Consider the following 19,754-nt stretch of genomic DNA (forward strand, 5'->3'; position numbering starts at 1 on the left):
TTTAAATACAATTATACTTCTCATGGAACATTATGCAAGTTTTTCAGGCCAAAAGGTAAACTTCTCCAAATCCTCATTGTACTTCAGTAAGGGAGTTCCTTCCATCATCAAAGACAGCTACATCCACAGGTTACAAGCTCCTCTCATGAATGACAGAGATAAGTATTTGGGAGCACTCGTACTCAAAAAAGAAAACAGAATAGAATCATATGAATGGTTGATAGATAAATTTCAGAACTCCCTTTCGGGGTGGAAGCAAAAATACACTACCCAAGCGGGTAGAACTGTTTTAGTCAAGTCTATCCTTTCTTCTTTTTGCACTTACACTTGTAGTTACCAACAACTCCCTAAACATGTATCTCATCACTTAGAAAAAATTGAAAGGAGTTTTTGGTGGGGACATGACACAAACCAGAAAAAGATGCATTTCATTAATTGGGACATTCTTACTTGTCCCAAGCATAAAGGGGGATTAGGTATTCGATCAATCCATGATGTAAATAGGTCATTGATAGCAAAAATGACATGGTGCTTTCTTACTAAGCATGAGGAGGTCTGGGTCAAACTACTTAAGGCCAAATACCTAAAGGATTCTGACTTTTGGAATCATGAAACAACTAATAGAGATTCTCATCTCTGGAAAGCTATGAATTCAACTAAATCCATCCTTAGACCCAATACTATATGGCATATTGGTAATGGTAAATCGATTCTCATCGAAACAGACCATTGGGTCCAACCATCAAACACATTGGTTAATATAAATCTATCTACTTTACCACCTAATGTCAAGTATGTATCAGATCTTATGTTGCAGGATACTAAGCAATGGAATTCCCAATTGATTCACCAACTATTTAATGAAACCGAGGCTGAGGCTATTGTATCAACTCCTATACATCATAATTTACAGGAAGATAAGCTGATTTGGTGCCCTAAACAGAATGGTAAGTTTACTTCTAAGTCTTATTACACACAAATAAAGGAACTACCAGCCCTATCTCAAGAAGTACAAGATTTTCCTTGGAAGGAATTCTGGAAGAAAAAGGAAATGGCACCCAAAATTCAGAATTTCATTTGGAAGATGGTCCATAGAGGCTTACCGACGTTGGAGAATATTGGAATCAGACTCCCACACATTGACAAAGTTTGTCCCACTTGTACCACTGGAGAAGATGAAACAACAACCCATTTATTTAGTTCGTGTCCTATTTACCGTAATCTCATAACCATGGCTGGTATTGAAGATATACCATACGTTACAAATGATCCGATTAAATGTCTACAAGCTATTTTAATCAAAAAAGAGAGAGGTAACAGGGAATGGTATACAGTTACTTACTTATGGTGGGAATGGTGGAAATCGAGGAATGAGGTTCATTTCAGTCAGAGACAACCAGATCTGGTTCGAATATGGTGGAAAACAAAGGAAGCTATCAGGTACATACACTTTCCATCTCAACCCTCATCATCTAACATAACTTTGCAGGAATCAAACTGGATCCCTCCACCTCCTGGAATAATAAAGATAAACTTCGATGGTGGATATTGTGAGACGTTCGCCTCATGTGCTGCCATTGCTAAAGACTCTAATGGGGTGGTGGTGGCTTCAATGGTTCGAGAAATACCGCCGGTTTCTCCTCTAGAAAGTGAAGTGGGGAGCTTAGAGCTCGGCTTAACCCTAGCAGCACAAATCGAATGTGATGGTTTTATAGTGGAAGGCGACGCTAGGGTTGTTATAGAATACATCTCAGCCGTCGATCCGGATATCCCGTGGAGGTTGGTCCATAAAATTAACGGTCTGAGATCGATCATTTTTGACCGTCGGATGGAGCTCCAATGGTGCAATCGTGGGCAGAATAAGGATGCTCATGAGCTGGCTGCCTCGATTCGGCCCGTTAATTTAGATTAATTAAGTTTTAGTCCTTCAGCAGATAATCAATTACATTGTTGTCCCGAGTTGTAACTTCGTTTCGATTCGAACCCTTTGTAATTTGCTTTGTTATATAAGGAAGCTTCAAAAAAAAAAGACAAAAAAAAAAAAAAAATTTGTCTGTTGGGTAAAAGTACTGTTGTACCATCTTTTCCCTCTCTCACTCTCTCTCTCTCTCTCACTCTCTCTCTCTCTCTCTCTCTCAAACAGCGTTAGACTCTCTCTCTACCTCTTTAACTTCCCTCTCTATATCCTAAACGAATTTAGTACTATTTTGTTGGACATTAGTTGTAATGTATTTTATCTTTTAAATATATATACTATCCTGGTATCTTCTTACTTATTAATTCATCATATTGGCAACTTATTTGGAATACAAAATACAATATTAGATTGACAACATTATTTATTCCTTTACAAATTACAAGCCCTTCATAATTTAGACATTATATATTTTATATCTAAAAGTATTTTTAATCGTCAATTTTGCCATATGGTGTGTTCTTTTTGTTGAGAGCCGTATGGTGTGTTAACACTTACAAGTTAGAACATAGAATATAAAATACAAAGTTACATAAAAAGTGTGTTTTACATTTATGTTTTATTGTCTTTCTTCATATGGCATTTCCATGGATTTTAAGTCCAAAATAAAGTTCAAAAAGGGTTTAAGGTCCAATCTTCTCAGAAAATGGGTTTTTAGTCCTTTTCCGTTTTGAAGAAACATTGTTGATACATAATGTGTTATATATGACACATATAAAGAAAAATGAAATAAAGTATGAAACTTTAACAATAAATAACAGGTAATTTATGAAACATAACAAGAATCGATAAACAGAAAAACACTGTAACCTTGACATATAAACATACTTTAACTAAGTTGGACTAAATATCCATTATAATTATTATTTTGGCTTAAAATCCTATATTAATATTAGGGTGGACTAAATGTGTGTTTAGGGGTAGATTTTTGGACTAAAAACCCAAAATACCTATTTTATATGGGATTAATTCTCATTAGATGCAATAATATGTAATATGTCTTGTTAACATTTTTTATAATTCTTTTATAGTTAAGAGTTATTACCAAAAATATGTAAGTCTAAAAGTGTGAAGAGGCTGAGAAAACAAGAGTACCTAATTGATCCAAATATAAAAACAAACTCCTGCTAAGTTCATTTTGTAAATTAACCAACTTTAAATAAAGATTTAGTACGGAAAGGAGACTGGAGACCCTATTAAAATGTCGCACCGAGTCCGAGCCCCCTAATTCTAGGCCATGCCACTTCCTTAAACATTCCAATAAACAAATAGAACAGTAACAATGCCAATTTTTTAGGCAATCACTTTTATATGTAAAATGGAAATTTTGTATTCCAAATGATCTCTTTAGGTAATTTCGCAGTTATATTTTAAATTTTTATTTCTTTTCATTTGTTAAATTAGTATGGATTTTTTTTTTGTGGATCTGTTCAGTGTAGGTATTCAAATTATGTTTTGATTCAAATAATGGTGTGATTAATGATTTCATTTCAAGTAATCGAAACGGTTTAAAATTGAATAAATAAAGTATACAAATACGCACACCTTTTTGTTAACTAAATCGTGTGGCTAACGAGTTTTGCCGTGCCTCCGGCACTGGAAAAAATCAGTCTTTGAACAAAAATGATATAAAAACACAGAAGAAAAAAATGATAAAAGTACATAAAATATCTTCGTGAAGATAATACCATATGTAAAGTCTTGATTTAATCAGTTTATATTCACAAAAACAATAAAAAGAAGAAGATATATGTAATGCGTCAACAAATCTTGGTTGGAACGGTAAGATGTATAGTCTTTCACCTTAGAGGTCAAGGTTTCACACTGACCATTTTCAAAAAATGTGATGAACCCAAATAGATTCTGGAAAGAGATTACATAGGCATATTTTCATATTTCTAATCATTCACCAAAAACATATTTCGCATGGCGGAGCAGTACAAAAATGTTTATTTTATCTTTCTTTCTACCAAACAACATAACCTTTCGAATTTTGAATGTTCCAAGTAAGTTGATCTTTTGATTATGAAACTTAATTAAAATTGCTCAAGGGAATAAACTAAAAGTTACAACTCCTCTATAAAGGATAAATCCTTCACATGAATTGTTAAATTAATAGGACCTCTGTAATATATCAGTTCCTTCATATGATTTTTGAAGTTAAGGTTTTTCTTGATAAAATAGTTGGGAGCAACTTTCTACCATAATAAGATAAACCTAAATGAAGTACAAAATGAATCAAACATTTCTCAACTAAACTTAAGACCTTGGCTTCTTGTTCTTCTTCTCCTTGAACAAAGCAAGAAAGGAAGCACCTGCTACCAACAAAACTTTGAACCTAACTCCAGGAATATCTCCGACAGCATGCCCTTTACGTCCAAATCCGGCATTCAAAACCTCATCCTGCCAAGGAAATAAAGAAAAAGCTTTAGTTTTTGAAGATCTTCTCATTCATAGATGCCGATATTCAAATTTTCGTAAATGACTTACATTCTCTTTGATGTAGTTAAGGCACCCATCAGTGGGTACAAAAGCAGCAATCTTCTCACATTCTTAATCAACTGAACTCGGACACACTTCCGGATAGCAAGTTAGGCTCCTTAGCTTCCATTCAACTGTAAAATTTTCAAATATTTCTTGGTTTCTAAGTAGTGAGTCAAAAAAGTAAGGACTAATGGCAAGTAAGAAGTACAAGAAGATGATTATATATCAGTATTAGCCTCACATTTCTCAAGAACAATGCCCTTAGCATGAGAAGAACCGACAACTGGCTTCTTCCATTCATTTCCAAGATGAGACTTCTTGTATGATTTATCAACCCACCTCGGTCTTCTCTGGTGGGACTTGAGCTTGCGACCAGCTTCCCTATGGTGGGACTTGAGCTTGCGACCAGCTCGGCAGCTCCCATACCTCTTGTCTTCTTGTATAACATTCATTCTATGGGTTAACAACCTTTTACTTATCTATGAGTGACAATAAATAGCAAAAATCCCAAGTAAAAGGCAGGTGAAATATTCTAACTTTGAGAGTTGGCGATGAATAACTCTTTACTACTTCCTCGACACAATAGAGACATTTCAGGGCAAATTCACGATCAACTAATTTACTTTTAAGTACACCATATATGTTACTACTGCCCTAATTGGTCCTCAAATACTATGATCTTGCTCTCATAATCTCGTCAAATCAGAGAAAGCGTGACCAACCCCAATACATTTCTAAACCATAATTTACTGAAATAAGAAGCCAAATGTTTTATCAATCAAAATAATCTCTTCTAATGGCATTGGAAAGTAACTTCCAACGATCCATACTACCAGCAAATTTAGAAATTAGAATGCAGATAATGAGATTCAGGGATAGCTAAAAAGTATCAAATCTGGATAATAATCATTACAAACATAAACAAAAAAACTAAAACCCAACTCAAATGCTTTAGTTCAATGTACTGTTCAAACTAAACAGCAAAAATGTATTCATTTTTTGGTATCTCACAAAGTTTGGAGAATAGTTTCCATAGGTGTATTTAAGTGTTGTCTATAATATACGAACACCTGATTCAGCCAACCAAAGCAAAATATTCCATCATGTGCTTGGATTCACACACCATAATAGAAACCTTATAATATAATGCATAACGAAGCCTTACCACCATCCACATCATTGGTTGCATTTGCAACCTGCTTTACAAGGCTGCACCTATATCTTTAAATCTATCCATGGACTGGATGCTCTTCGCAATAGTGACACCAATTTTTGTTTACTTTCGACGCCCCAAGTTTGTTCTAATACACCATTTTGCCCCTTCAAGAAATCAAACCATCAAAACAGCCATCCATCAACTATAAGATTTATCACAACCAACCAAAGAGAAAACGGGTACAAATAAACTTAAATTTCCATTCAAATGAGGTTGAATGCTTCTGTAACAATTAAACAAATAAATGATAAAGGGAATGACAGATTCCCCCTCTTCCATCATAAAAATAATACAAGTTAAATTGAAAAAAAATTGAAAATTGAAAATTGAAAATTGGAGCCCAATCTACCAGACGATGAAACCAGACCAAATTCATAAAATTGAACTAAAAATATCAAAATAGGAGAACAACCTTACAACTCTGATGAGAAAAGAAGCTAACCTTGAAGATACAATTGGTTACTTGGTTGAGGATGTTCATCGAACAACTGGAGCCCACAGTTCATTAATCCAATTACGTAATTACTGGATGAAGAAACAAGATTAACAGTGAAAGACTAATGATTTCCCTGTTTTTTGACGAATCTAAAAAAGGATTTTCAGTAACCGCATTAGAAAACCGAGATGAGTGAAGGTGAAGTTGTTAGAAACTTCAGAAATTTACTTATTTGTGTGAAAGAGGAAAAACTCTTCTTCTTTTACTGGAAGGTTTGGGAGTTTTTTCTCTAAAATCTTGTTCTACTTGACGTTGTAGAGATAGATTTTTCTCTTGAGAAAATTCCTTCTGTTTCACTTTGAGTCCTCTTATAGAGAACCGTAGAGTAGGAAGCATATTCAAACTAGGATTCAAATAAGATCTCTAGAAATAATAAATCTCAGAAACCTTTTCTGAGCAGAACTCTAGATGGGATTTTTGTTCCATCTGGACTCCTTAATGTGGCAATCCAGGGCAGGCCCTTTAGTGGGTTGGGCCTGACCGCCAAGTTTTTCAGGAATAGTGGCGTGGAGTTCTCGACCCTTTGCCTTAGGATCCCCACTTCATATGGGCGTCCCATCTTCTTTTGGTTCGGGCCCTTTTCAAGTCCGGTTCTTCCTATCTTTTTCCAGGCTCTTTCGAAACCCTTTGGGGTTATCAAACTGGATATAATCCTCCTATTTTCCTATTTCCCTCTAGTCAACTCTCTCTAATCAAGTCACCACTCTTTGATGTAACCCGTTGTAGGACCCGGTCGATATTAGCCGCGAATCACCGAAGTGATCCGACGATTGTAATTGGCTTCTAGCGAAGCATTACGACCCCTAATTCGGCCGGACTAGATGATCTTCTGGATAAAGTCATCGTAATCTTATTCGACAAATTGAGCGCATTGTTATCTTGGTTGAATGACACTCCTTCAGAAGGAAATCTCCTTCAGACCGAGATGACATATCTTTCACTCTCTTCCTATAAGGAACTTGCCGAAGGAGAGACCGTGTTCATGGGAAACGACTCAACCACTCAGGTGAAAGGAAAGGGGTAAATCATATTGAAATTCACTTCAGGAAAGGAAGTGACTATGAATGATGTACTACATGCTCCAGGCATCCGAAAGAATCTGGTGTTGGTTTTTTTCTAAGCAAGAATGGGTTCAATCTAGTCTTTGAGTCAAATAACTTCGTCCTGTCTAAGAATGAGATGTATGTTGGGAAGGACTACTTATGTGCGGTGTTATTTAAATTAAATGTCACCTCTATAACGTCGAAGGTGACTATTATTATTAATAAAACTAATAATTACGTTTATATTGCTGAACCGCTCCAATATTTGACACGAAAGACTAGGACATGTGAATAATAAGTCATTAAAGAAATGAATGAACTTGGAGTTAATTCTGAAATTCGAAATTGACTCAAGAGGAACATGTAAAACATGTTGGAGTAAAAAATGACTAAGACGTTGTCCAAATCAATAGAACGAGACACAGAATTTGTGGGGGAGGCAATACTATCGGCTAATCACTTATTAAATAAGTTACCCCATAGAAAAACAAGCATAATTCCATAAGAACTATGGAAAGGAAGGATGACATCCTTTAAATACACGAAAGTGTGGGGGTGCTTAGAGTAGGTGTTAGTTCCTCTTCCTAAACGCGCCAAGATAGGACCTGAGACTGTGGACTATGTACACATAGGGCCTGCAATAAGTGGCTTCTATACATATCTAGTACACAAGTCTGAAATTAGAAAACGTGTAAGAGATGAGGAAGAGGAAAATCCAGAAACACCTAAGAAGATGATATGAAAACCGAGGAGACAACACTTGAACCTCGAAGAGGCAAAAAGACAAGGACAACTAAGACTTTTGGTCCTGGTTTTCTAACCTATATGGTAGAAAATGAACTTCGGACTTCCACAAAAGTAATGGCTACTCCAGAAGCTCCATTTTGGAAAGAAGTTGTCAATAGTGAAATAGAATCCATCATGCAAAATCACACATGGGAGCTAGAAGACCTTCCACCGGATTTAAGCCTCTAGGCTGCAAATGGATTTTTAAAAAGAAATTGAAAACAGATGGATCTATAGACAAGTATAAAGCGAGACTTGTCGCAAAGGGATTCACACAAAAAGAAAGGTTAGATTATTTCGACACATATTCTCCACTTAGTCGAATCACCTCAATAAGTGTGTTAGTAGATATAACATCCTTATATAATCTGGAAATTCACTAGATGAACGTGAAAACCGCTTTCTTAGAAGGACAACTCGAAGAAGAGATTTACATGAACCAACCAGAAGGGTTCATCACTCCGGTTCAAGAAAATAAAGGGTGTAGATTAGTGAAATCACTATATGGGCTAAAGCAAGCTCCAAAGCAATGGCACTTGAAGTTTGATAACACATTAATATCAAACGGATTCAAGATCAACGAATGTGATAAATGTGTATACAAAAACCACTGCCAAAGGATGTGTTATTCTATGTTTGTATGTTTGTTACATGCTAATTATGGGAAATAACTTAGATGCCATTAATACAATAAGTTTATCTCAAACGTACTACGTTGAGAAGATCTTAGAAATAATCATCAAAGATGACCTAAAAGTGGCTAATACTCTGATAGATCCAAGTATTCACTTAATGAAGAATATAGGTAAAGGAGTAAGACAGTTACGAATTATCGGAACTCTTATGTACCTTACGAACTGTACTCGACCAGAGCTAGCCTACTCAGTTAGTAAGCTAAGTAGATTTATGAGTAACGCGAATTACACACATCAGAACACCATAACTAGAGTGTTACGGTATCTAAGGAAGAGGAAGGAGTACGAACTCCATTATACCACATATCCTGTAGTATTAGAGGGATATGCATATGCAAATTAGATATCTGATACCGATGACACTAAGTCTACCAGTGTATATATTTTGACACTGGCAGGGGCCACCATATATTGGAAATCATCGAAGCAAAGATGGATTGCTCGATCGACAATGGATTCAGAATTCATTACGCTAGATAAATCAGGGGGTCGGGGAGGCAGAATGACTGCGACAATTCCTTGAAGATATTCCAATATGGCTAAAGCCAGTGTCTGCAATCAATATTCACTGCGATAACCAAGCAGCACTTGCACATGCACATAGCAAGATGAACAACGGTAAGTCTGGACACATCCGTCAAAGACATAATATCGTTAAGCAACTTCTCTCTGAAGGGGTCGTAACTATAAATTATATAAAATCCAAAGATAACCAAGCGGACCCATTTACAAAGGTTATCTAGAGAGTTCGTAGTTGCATCATCAAGGAGAATGGGGCTAACGCCTAAAGTAAATGAGTACAGGCATGCTGAAACCCTACCTAGATGACTGGAGATCCCACGATCTAGGTTCAGAGGGCAAGTGAAGCTATATCCTGACTCGAGAGTAACACTGTAAGAGATTTCTATCTCTAACCCATTCCTAGGATGAAATTAGTGTTGCATGTATTGAGAGGTTAAGCATAAAGCTTTTTAATATATCCGAAAACTTAGAACTTGATTCCAACGTCAGGTATAACAGTATACCTTATTACGATAACCCATATGTATGTAAACGGGTTCCTGGGATGAAATTAGTGTTGCCAGTATTGAGAGGTTAAACATAAAGCTTTTAATATATTTGAAAACTTAAAACTTGATTCCAACGCGAGGTATAACAGGATACCTTATTACTGATAACCTATATGTGTGTGAACTGGTGCCGATTCTATGGTAAGGTCGTCTAGGCCGACTTATCTAAAACATACACGAAATCGAGATTGTTCAGGGCCGAAATCAACACAACAGAGAACCTAGGTGAGTAGCGGATTAGCTGTGATAGCTATTTTGGTTTACAATTCCCAGACTCGGTCCAAGACAAAAAGTTCACTGTCGTCCTTGTAGACATTGTAGTTACTCACTAGGACAGGTTCAAAGTTAAAAGACTACCTTTTTTCGATGCAGCGAAGTTCTGACTATGAGTTCTGCTAGTGTCAGTCTGTTAGTATAATATGTCTGTATATATCATAGTAAACCTCGAATTGTCATTCGTGTGGGGGATTGTTGGAATCGGAGCCGATTTTGGCTCTATTCACCTCGTCAAACTCAGAAATGGAATACGCCATTGCGTTCGTCTCGTCAAGCTCTTGAACTTAGAGCAAAGAATCACTCGAATCTGATTCTGGAATTCAAGTTTAAAGTATGGACGAAGATCGGTTAAGTTAGAGACTAAACCGTCAAAACATACAAGTTAGATTGGGGGTCATTTGAGCGAAGCAAGCTCGCCCAAATCTGGACGGCTCTCGTTCACTCCGCGGGATTTCGCGAGATCTCACAGTCGCACGTTGAAGGCATCAAGTCGATGTCGGGGTGCGGCCAAAAGCATTGGATCATCAAGGATCCAACGGAGCGCGTCACCTCCGTGTCGGGTTATTGGTGGGATGCTCTAAAATTTCGATCTGACAATCATCTACTTGCTCTGTTGGTCATAGTTCGGGACAGATCCAACGCCATCCCACAGTAGGCGTTCCACGCGAGTTATTTAACCTAATCCAATGCTCCAGATTGCCACCGACTATAATATGGGTAATTATTTCAAGTTAAGTCCGCCATTTTGAAGGGATATGTCTATTGACCCCAACACGAATCCTATTTAAACAACCCAAACCCACTTCATTTTTCATTCAATTCATTTTCTTCTAAAATCAATATTCTGGTATGTGTCTGGAATATAAATCTAATTTTAGAAGTATTCTGATATGTGTCTGGAATTCTGAAAAGTATTAAGTGAAGTTATAACATTCAAGTGCCTAGAAGATCCATTCGCATCAGCCCTAGAGCTAATATTATTTAAAAAGGTTCGCCCGCTTTCAGAATATAGAATTACCATCTTAACTTCTGAAATGATAGTCGTTGTATCCCGAAGGCATACACACTAACTATTGGTACTGTTACGGGATGTAAAATGTCTTAAGGAAAGAGAACTTATTCTCACCTCAACTCCATAAATACTTATTGTCTATCTCGGATAATCCGAAAGAAGGATTACTGATAAATCAGAATCCGCTTATTGTCATCTCTCTATAACTTAGAGAAAGGAAGTTCCCTACTTCAACCCAGACTATGTCTTCATCAAAACAAGACAAAGATCAAGTGAACTCGACCGATAACCAGAGGAACAACAATCTTAAGACATTTTATAGATAAGGATTATCACTCTAGTTATAAGCTTTTGATTTGGTTTATTTTCCGTGTGTTTCTGAAAAATAGCAAGAAACAAGAACAAATCTACGGTTTCTTCCATTAATAACTAAACTGTTGACGCATTAGACATATAAAGATGTTACTTGTTTTTATTTACTTCAATTACAATGCAAAAATTAAACGTTACAGCCTAAAGTTCTTAACCATGGGCCCTGGAGAAATAGATGTCGTAAATGCCGAAATGCTCAGAACAGAAGCGCTTCTGTGCAGAGCTTTCTAAGTCACAATTTTGATTATTCAAGGCACAATATAGAACTTCTAACACAAAGCGAAACTCACTTTAACGTCATTATCCTCTTCATCATCATTATCAAGTCAAGTCTAATACCTCTCAGAAGTCAAAGATCTGCCTAGCTTTCAAAACTTGAACTTGATCTCGAGCTATATTCTGCTACAAGCTTTGAGAACAAAGATGTCTTATTTTCCAACAACTTGCTTGGAGAATCATATTCCACAGCAAGGCCTATATAAGAGGTGAAAGAAAAAAATAATCACCTGACGAGAATCTAAATACGAACTAACGTTAATAGAAGAAATGAAAGTAGTTTTACCATTATCTAAGAGTAGGACCATATCACTATCGACAACGGATGTTATTCTGTGAGCGATTGTAATGACTGTAGAGTCACAGAACTGTTGTCTTAGTGTTTGCTGAATCAAGTTATCAGTTGCAGTGTCGACAGATGCAGTAGCTTCATCGAGAACCAAGACTTTGCTCTTTTTTAGAAGTACTCGTCCGAGACAAACTAGTTGCCTCTGCCCCACACTCCAGTTCTCTCCATTTTCAACAACTGAAAAAACCAAATAAACATTTCTAACTTATCTTGCACTGATAGAAGTAGGAGACGAAATTAAAAAGTAGAAGCATATATAGATGTCAATTCTACACTATATTAGTAATGAGAAAGTGATTTTTGCGAGAATATAACCTGCAGAGTCGAGCTTCCCTTCTTTCCTCCTTACTTCGTCACCGAGTTGACACTTATCTAGGGCCTAAAAACAGATTTTCATCTTTCAGCAACAATTTCGTAGAATGATTGAAGGTCATTTAGGACGATTGCTAAACAGTAAAGTGGGGTACCAACAAAATAAGATCATTATATTCTTCGAATCGTGTTTCACAAATTGAATATTTCATGTCGTATATCAAACTTACCTCCCAAATCTGTTCGTCAGTGTACTCTTCAAGGGGATCTAGGTTGCTTCGCACAGTACCCTCAAACATAGTTGGATCCTGCGGAATGATGCTTAATCGAGATCGTAAATCGTGCAATCCAATGGTGGAGATGTTTACATTATCTATAAGAATTTGGCCCACAGTAGGCTCAACAATGCGGAAAAGTGTCTGAATAAGAGTCGATTTACCACTGCCTGTTCTCCCTACAATACCAGTTTTTGCACCTCCACGGAAAGTGCAAGTAAGACCTCTCAACACAAATGGCATGTGTGAGGCATAACGAACCTACATCCACGTTAACAACGATACAGAAAGTTAACATAAGCCAAATCACAAAAACAAACTCGGCAACTCCAACCATCTTATTTATGATATTAGATATCTCATCAATATTTGCTTTTCGGCACAAATTTTGCTTACCTGCAGATTGTAAACACCAACTTCCCCATGTGATGGCCAGTTATTGAGTGGCTTATTTGCTTCTATAGAAAGAGGTGGTTCACTTGAGATGGATGAGTACTGAAGTATCCTCTCAACAGATATGATTTTATTCTCAAGATTGCAGAGGCTCCATATGACCCGTGCTTGTAGCATATTCAAGTTAAGCCCATATGTCACTGCTAGGCCCGCAATACCTATATAATAGATTAAATAGAAGATCAAAGAAATAGTGAGATTCATGTGCTTCATCGACATCCATAATAGCAAATTGAAATGTAATTTTCAGAAAGATTTCAGTGGTAGTTACCAGGGTCGATTACTCCCTTCGGCACAGAAATCAAGAAAACAAGTGAGAATGCAAATGTTATGGATGACAACATATCCAAGCGAAAGCATAACCACTCCATTGCAGCGGCATTAAAAAATTTAGGTCGTGAATATGCATCCATCAGCTTCAGATTGGTTTCCATGAATCTTGGTTCTTGATCAAAACTCCTGATTGTAGTTGATCCCGATATAGTCTCGGCAAAATGTTGTATGACTGGAGCTTTACATACTCCAACTAGTCGAGACAGTTCTCGTGCCGTCGGTATATAATATTGCTGGAGAATAAGCATTATTACTTATATGAGCATGCGCGAGAAGTATGTAGAGTAACGCCAGATATTCTTTAGGAAAATACTAATAGAAAAAAAAAACTAAGAAGGGTCCAGAGATCACCTGATACCAAATGCAGATGGAAATTACAGGTACGAAAATGATGAAGACCATCCACGACACCTGTGACATCACTGCGATAATCCCAAGGAGTTGTATGATAGAGAAGGCAACTGACGCAATTAGGGGTGGAATATCCATATCCACCGCACTTTGATCTGTAGAAGCCTGAAAACGGGAGTACGGATTACATATTGAAGAACTGAACAACAATATTAAGTTCGATATCTAAAATGTTTGAAATTGAACGAATGAAGAGAATATACAAAAAAAAGAAAGAAAAAAGATGTATATTTTCACTCACTCTATTTAATATCCGTCCACTTGGGGTGGAATCAAAGAATGACATCGGAGCTCGGAAAATACATGAATGCATTTTAGTGAAAAGTAGAGTTGCAGTTTTGTAACCAGCCATTGCACGGAGCAGCGCTCTCACAAGGACAAAAATGGAGCTTGCTATGGCCAAAGCAACATATACGAAGATGAGTGTAGAGCCCTCCACCGGAGGTTTTACATCCTTTGACACGGGGGTAGCCCAAGCCATCCAGTAATTGCTCCCAATTTGAAGGACTTGAAAAAGAAGTTGTGCTAACAATATCAATGGCACAAGTGCTCCTCCGTATGCGATGGTTATATATTTCCAATATACCCAGAACCCAACTCTTCCTTTCTCTCTCTCTTCTTCTTGAACCAGCTGCCCTTTTGCTCCAGATATCTCAGCTTCTTTACCATTTTGCTCTTCTTTTTTCTCTACAATTTGCTTCAAAGTACCGACATCATCATGTACCTCATTTTTTTTTGAATTGTCAGGCGCTGACCCTGGCTCAAAAGCATCTAAGGCTGACAAGGCATTTTGATGTGCACCTACTAATTCCATAAAATCTGTTCCTGAACTGAGAATATCATTGTACTTGCCAGATTGGGTAATCTTTCCATCTTTCATTACCTAACAAAAACATTAGCTGTAAGAACTACAAACTAAATGAGATTCTTTATATCTAAAGGAAAAAAGTCAGAACTTTACCAGAATAAGATCTGCAGAAGGTAAGAATTCTACTTGATGAGTAACATAAATTACTGTTTTTGAACCCAAAAGGCCGAGGAGGCACTCCTGTCATTCAGAAATTTGTTAGTCATAGAAATGAGTAACAATTACCTGCAGCAACTTCAAGGACAAACGAGGAAAAAAAATTACGCCAGAAACAGCATAACCGATAATTTAAGTGGTTTTGTTTGTATGGAAAGATAATGCAGAGTAACCATGTTAGGAAAATATATGATGTGTATAAAAGCAGAAAAAATGTACCCTTTTGTAAATTTAGGACAAAAACTGGCAGAATTCGGGTTTGACACTATTTTGCTTTCCCTATAACTTCTTTATGGGGCTATTTAATGTAGAAATCTGTGCGGGTTTGAAGTATCCGACACTAAAGGTGTCGGATGTGGAAACCCAAAAATCTTAGAAGTTAGAACAGGAATAAAGCGTAAGATTCGTGTATATTTTATCATAGCTTTTAGGTCCTTTTACATTTTGGATTAACCGTTGCTACATCATACATACATGATATTAGCTAAGAGCCGTACTTTATGGTCCTATATGGTAACTTGTTTGCGTGCTAGGACATTTACCTGCTTAGTTTATAAGAAAAATACTAAAAAGGATTATCCATACTACATAGATTTCAAGGGTTTTTAAGAAAAGATAAGTCAACCTAAGTCACAACTTGTTATCGATGTTGTCCTTTCTTTTGTCTCCGGGGCCCAAGTTCGATATGTACAGGGTTTGTTTCCGGCAAGGGAACTGTGAGGCTACACGGAAAACCTCGACACTTACTAAGCTTGAGATCGTACCTATAGCCTAAAACCTTAATCTCCAAAAGCTCCCACGAGGAACCCAAAAAAGCAACACAAGCAACCCAAACCAAGTGCATTTAAATATTCTGGTTTTGTTTTGGGCGAAGGCAACACGAGCAGCCCGAAAAGACCTCACCATTTCCTAAACTTGAACTCACACCTATAGCCCAGTCTACCACACGATCCCCTAAGAGTTGCAGTATACTACATAAGGTATTTGTGGTTTGTATGTGACTTCTGAGGGATAATGTTTTCTTTACCTATAAGCAAAGAATTTGTTGATTCAATGTACCTTGTGAAATTTATTACAATACAAGGCGTTTATCTAAAATATAGGATCTAGATGCACATACACGAGTTACATACCTAACTAATCTAACCATATATGTTATAATGTTAATAGAAACTTGTTAAACCCAACCTCAACAAATAACTAAAAACTAGAGGATAAACATGAGTTACCTTAAACAAATGTGTCCCTGTGTGAGCATCAACAGCACTAAAAGGATCATCGAAGAGATATATATCAGCATCCTGGTATAAAGCACGAGCAATCTGTATCCTTTGCTTTTGTCCTCCGCTCAGATTAATTCCCCTCTCTCCAATGACAGTCTGATCCCCGAAGGACAATATTTCTAAGTCCTTCCTCAAAGAACATGCTTCTAGTACCCTCTCATACTTTTCTCTGTCCATATTCTTACCAAACAATATATTATCCTCGATTTTTCCACTCTGTATCCATGGCGACTGAGCAACGAAGGCCTTTGTTCCACACAACTTAATGGTCCCAGATATCTTTGGTACTTCCCCTAAGATGCAAGAAAGCAAGCTCGACTTTCCCGAGCCAACTGTACCACAAACTGCTACCCTCATACCATGGTTCACTTGAAAATTTATATCTTTCAATGTAGGAGTAGGAGAAGAGATATCCCAAGAGAAATTCCCATCCCTTACTTCTATTGCAATTTTAGAAGTACTGCTTCGATGTTTTTCAATTATATCTGACTCAAGGTCACCGAGTCTGAGGAATGATGCAATCCTGTCAAGTGAAACTTTAGTTTGAGCTACCATAGAAATCGTGTCAGGGAGATTGTAAATAGGCTCTTGCAGTATCCTGAATGTTGCTAGTGCAGACAGAATTTTTCCGGACTCAAGTGGGATGCCCATGACCATACAAGCTCCAAATGTGACCACAGCCACAAATGTAGGTGCCCCCCAGAAGATGAAAGTAGTCATGGCTGATGTATAGACGTACTTTCTCAACCACCCTTCTTCGTTCTTCCTGAGATCAATAATCTTAGACAAAAATTTCATTTCCCATCCCTGGAGCTTGAGAATTCTCATGTTCCTCAAAATCTCAGATGTTGACTTCATTCTTTCATCTTTCGACTCCATCAATTTACCTTGGAACTTCTCCTGCAATGAACCCAAGGGAACATTTGCCAACATCACAATAACAGTGGCAACAAAAGCGGCAATTGAAGCAAGGCCAAGATTCTTATACAATATCAACAAGGCCAAACCAACTTGAATGGGCACCAACCATATATCATGCATATACCAACTGAAATCACCAATTCTCTCAGCATCGACAGTCATGAAGTTGATAATTTCCCCACTAGAGCGTCCCTGTCTCGATTGGCTTGAAAGGGTTAGACCCTTCTTATAGATGGTTGCGACTAGGGAAGCTCTTGCCCTGATACCAACCTGCTGCAACTTGAAAAACCAGTGCCTCTGTGCAAGACACTCAACAAGCTTTGCAATGAAGAAGGCAGACACCAAAACATACCCCTCATTGTCGAATTCTTCATAGCCATTAAGGTACTGAACGAAGGAATCAATAAGGTATGGACCGACATAAGAAGCAAGCGTGTATATAATTGCAAGTAAAGATGTTAGTAAAATTTCTCGCCACACCGAAAAGACTAATGCCTTGACCAAATCGAGAGTTCGCACTTCACGGTCACCGGAATAAGACCTAAGTTTATTTTTGAAATTCGGGTAGACACCATTAACACTATCACCAATGTCAAGCTCAGGAACATCCTCGAGGTCTAACTGTTTCTTGTTACCAATAGCAAGCAAAGGGCTCATCCAAGAGAAAGTGAGGATACTAAGAAAACCAGCACTCGAGAAAGGAGTTATATTTTCACCATTAATATTCTTCCTCGACTCATTGCCACCATTACCATTAACACCATTCAAAAGAGGCTCCTGAAGAGGAGCCTCTTCTCTCTCCCTCTTGCCGCAAATTCCGACATAAAATATGAATAAACCAGCAATAACAGAGATAACATCCAGAACCCATAAATGTGTCGGCAAGATTTGTTCTTTCCGATAGAGTACGAAGTCTACAACGAGAAAATAACTACACATGAGGAAGTAAAAACCCCACCAAATCCTAAGAAGAATTGGGTATTTCAGCTCACTTGAATGAGAGAATTCGATATGCAAGTAAGAAACAACTGCAACCCATGCAAGTGTTCTTATTACTAAATCTAATTGAATCACAAGCTTTTCATCAGACCAAACATTTGTATACCAAAGAAAGTAATTTAAACCACATAAGATAAGATTAAGCAGTGACAAAATCAAACAAGAGAAAAGGGTTGGCTTGTAATACAAAATCCTTAATTGTTTGAAGTTCTGTAAAGGGGTAGCTTTGAATCTCTTGATTGCCCAATAAATACATAAAGCTAGAAAGAGAAAAAGATGTAAAGAAGCAGAAAACCCATGAAGGACAATGGGTTTAAAGAACATTAGATTAGAATAGTCTGAGAAGTACATAATCACCATATCTGTCTTTGCAAAAACACCCATCTTTATGAAGCTCTTGTGATATGGTGCAACTTAGAGATATACAGAAATTTGATCATAACCCAAGTTAAATAAAAAGTTCAATTTGTAGAGAGAGGGAGAGGGAGAGAGTCAGGGGGGCTTTATCAGAAGTTTTTTGGGTACCTTGGTGGACAAGATTGGGTGAAGATGAAGGGAGAAGAACGCCAAAAAGCAGAGGAGGAAAAACCAGACAAAAAAAAGGTGGCAATCCCCCTCAAATTCTCAACTTGGGTGGGGTTCTTTTGAAAGAAATTCCTCCCCTTCCCCTTCCCCTTCCCCTTCACATTTTCAACTTCAACCAAATTTGTTTGTTATGACAGACAAACCGTTCCAAAACAAAAACAGATCCTTTGACCCAGCAGTCAACCGTGATTATTGTTATCACATAATGATTGTATCAAATTTAGATTTGCCGACTTACAAGGGTTTCTTACTTTCTTTAGGGAAGTTTTCTTCATTTCAGGGATGGTTTTGAATGGGTGGGAGGTTATTTTTTGGTCTATGTTTCCACAAATTAGGTAAGTTTGATGGATACATCTGGTGGTAGGAAGAAAGTTAATGACATTCCTATATTATTGGCGTATTATTTTTTTAATAATTAAAATTTAGAGAGATAAAAAGAGAAAAAAATATTTATGTGATGAAAAACCCGTATGAGAAAGAGAAAAAAAATTGTAGAAGTAGAGAGTATAAAACTTGTTACTTGTTAGGAAGAAAGAAATGACTCCTTGTGGTAGGGACCAAGTGCGGGTACACATCCCGCACCCCCTACCACACGGGCTTGACAATAATGTTTAGGTTAAACCTAAAATAAAAATTTCAAAGATCCACACTAATTTATGAGTAAATTTGTGTCGAAAAGTTCCTAGGCCAGATCTTTGGGTAAAAGTTCTGAATTTTTCATAAAAAATGAATAACGCGTTCTTTTAAAGTTCTTAAAAAAATCTGAACCAATAACACGAAACTTTAAAGTTCTTAAATAAAAGTCTGAATCAATAACACAGAATTTCGAAGCTCTTAAAAAAAGGTCGAAACCAATAGCACTAAACTTCAAAGGTTGGAAGAACTCATCGGAGACAATTTCCCTACTAATAATTCCTTGATAGTGAGAGAAGTAGAAGGATCAAGGGATGGTGGGTCCAATTATTTTGCTGTCTGGTGGAATGGAAAGGAAACCAATTTCCCAGGCGCTCACCCCACGCAACCCTCGTGGGACAGAATAAATATTTTTCCACAATATATAAGGTGCCACATCTCACATTATTCTCTGCTGCTACTCGAAAATATATAC

The 19,754-nt window shown here is 37.2% G+C and overlaps 1 protein-coding gene across 2 annotated transcripts; it reads right to left on the reverse strand.

The window, feature by feature from the left end:
- Positions 1-11,451: 11,451 nt before the first annotated feature.
- On the reverse strand, positions 11,452-18,833 carry LOC147556260 (ABC transporter C family member 3-like). 2 transcript variants are annotated; one of them, XR_015235265.1, is made up of 11 exons: positions 16,088-18,823; positions 14,796-14,882; positions 14,076-14,717; positions 13,775-13,939; positions 13,362-13,656; positions 13,034-13,248; positions 12,593-12,898; positions 12,366-12,429; positions 11,988-12,227; positions 11,716-11,899; positions 11,452-11,574 (listed from the first exon to the last, which is right to left on the reverse strand). XR_015235265.1 is itself a non-coding variant. In XM_086664101.1 (10 exons), the coding sequence occupies exons 1-10, from the start codon at positions 18,443-18,445 to the stop codon at positions 11,787-11,789; spliced, it is 4,485 nt and encodes a 1,494-aa protein (XP_086520227.1). In that variant the 5' UTR covers positions 18,446-18,833; the 3' UTR covers positions 11,452-11,786. The 2 variants fall into 2 exon arrangements, 1 of the variants encoding a protein (XP_086520227.1); XM_086664101.1 differs by having other exon boundaries at positions 11,452-11,899; positions 16,088-18,833.
- Positions 18,834-19,754: the final 921 nt, after the last annotated feature.

Source organism: Eschscholzia californica, unplaced genomic scaffold (assembly GCF_041429995.1).
Source record: "Eschscholzia californica isolate CP2 unplaced genomic scaffold, dmEscCali1.0.p SCAF_2, whole genome shotgun sequence".
NCBI lineage: Eukaryota > Viridiplantae > Streptophyta > Magnoliopsida > Ranunculales > Papaveraceae > Eschscholzia > Eschscholzia californica.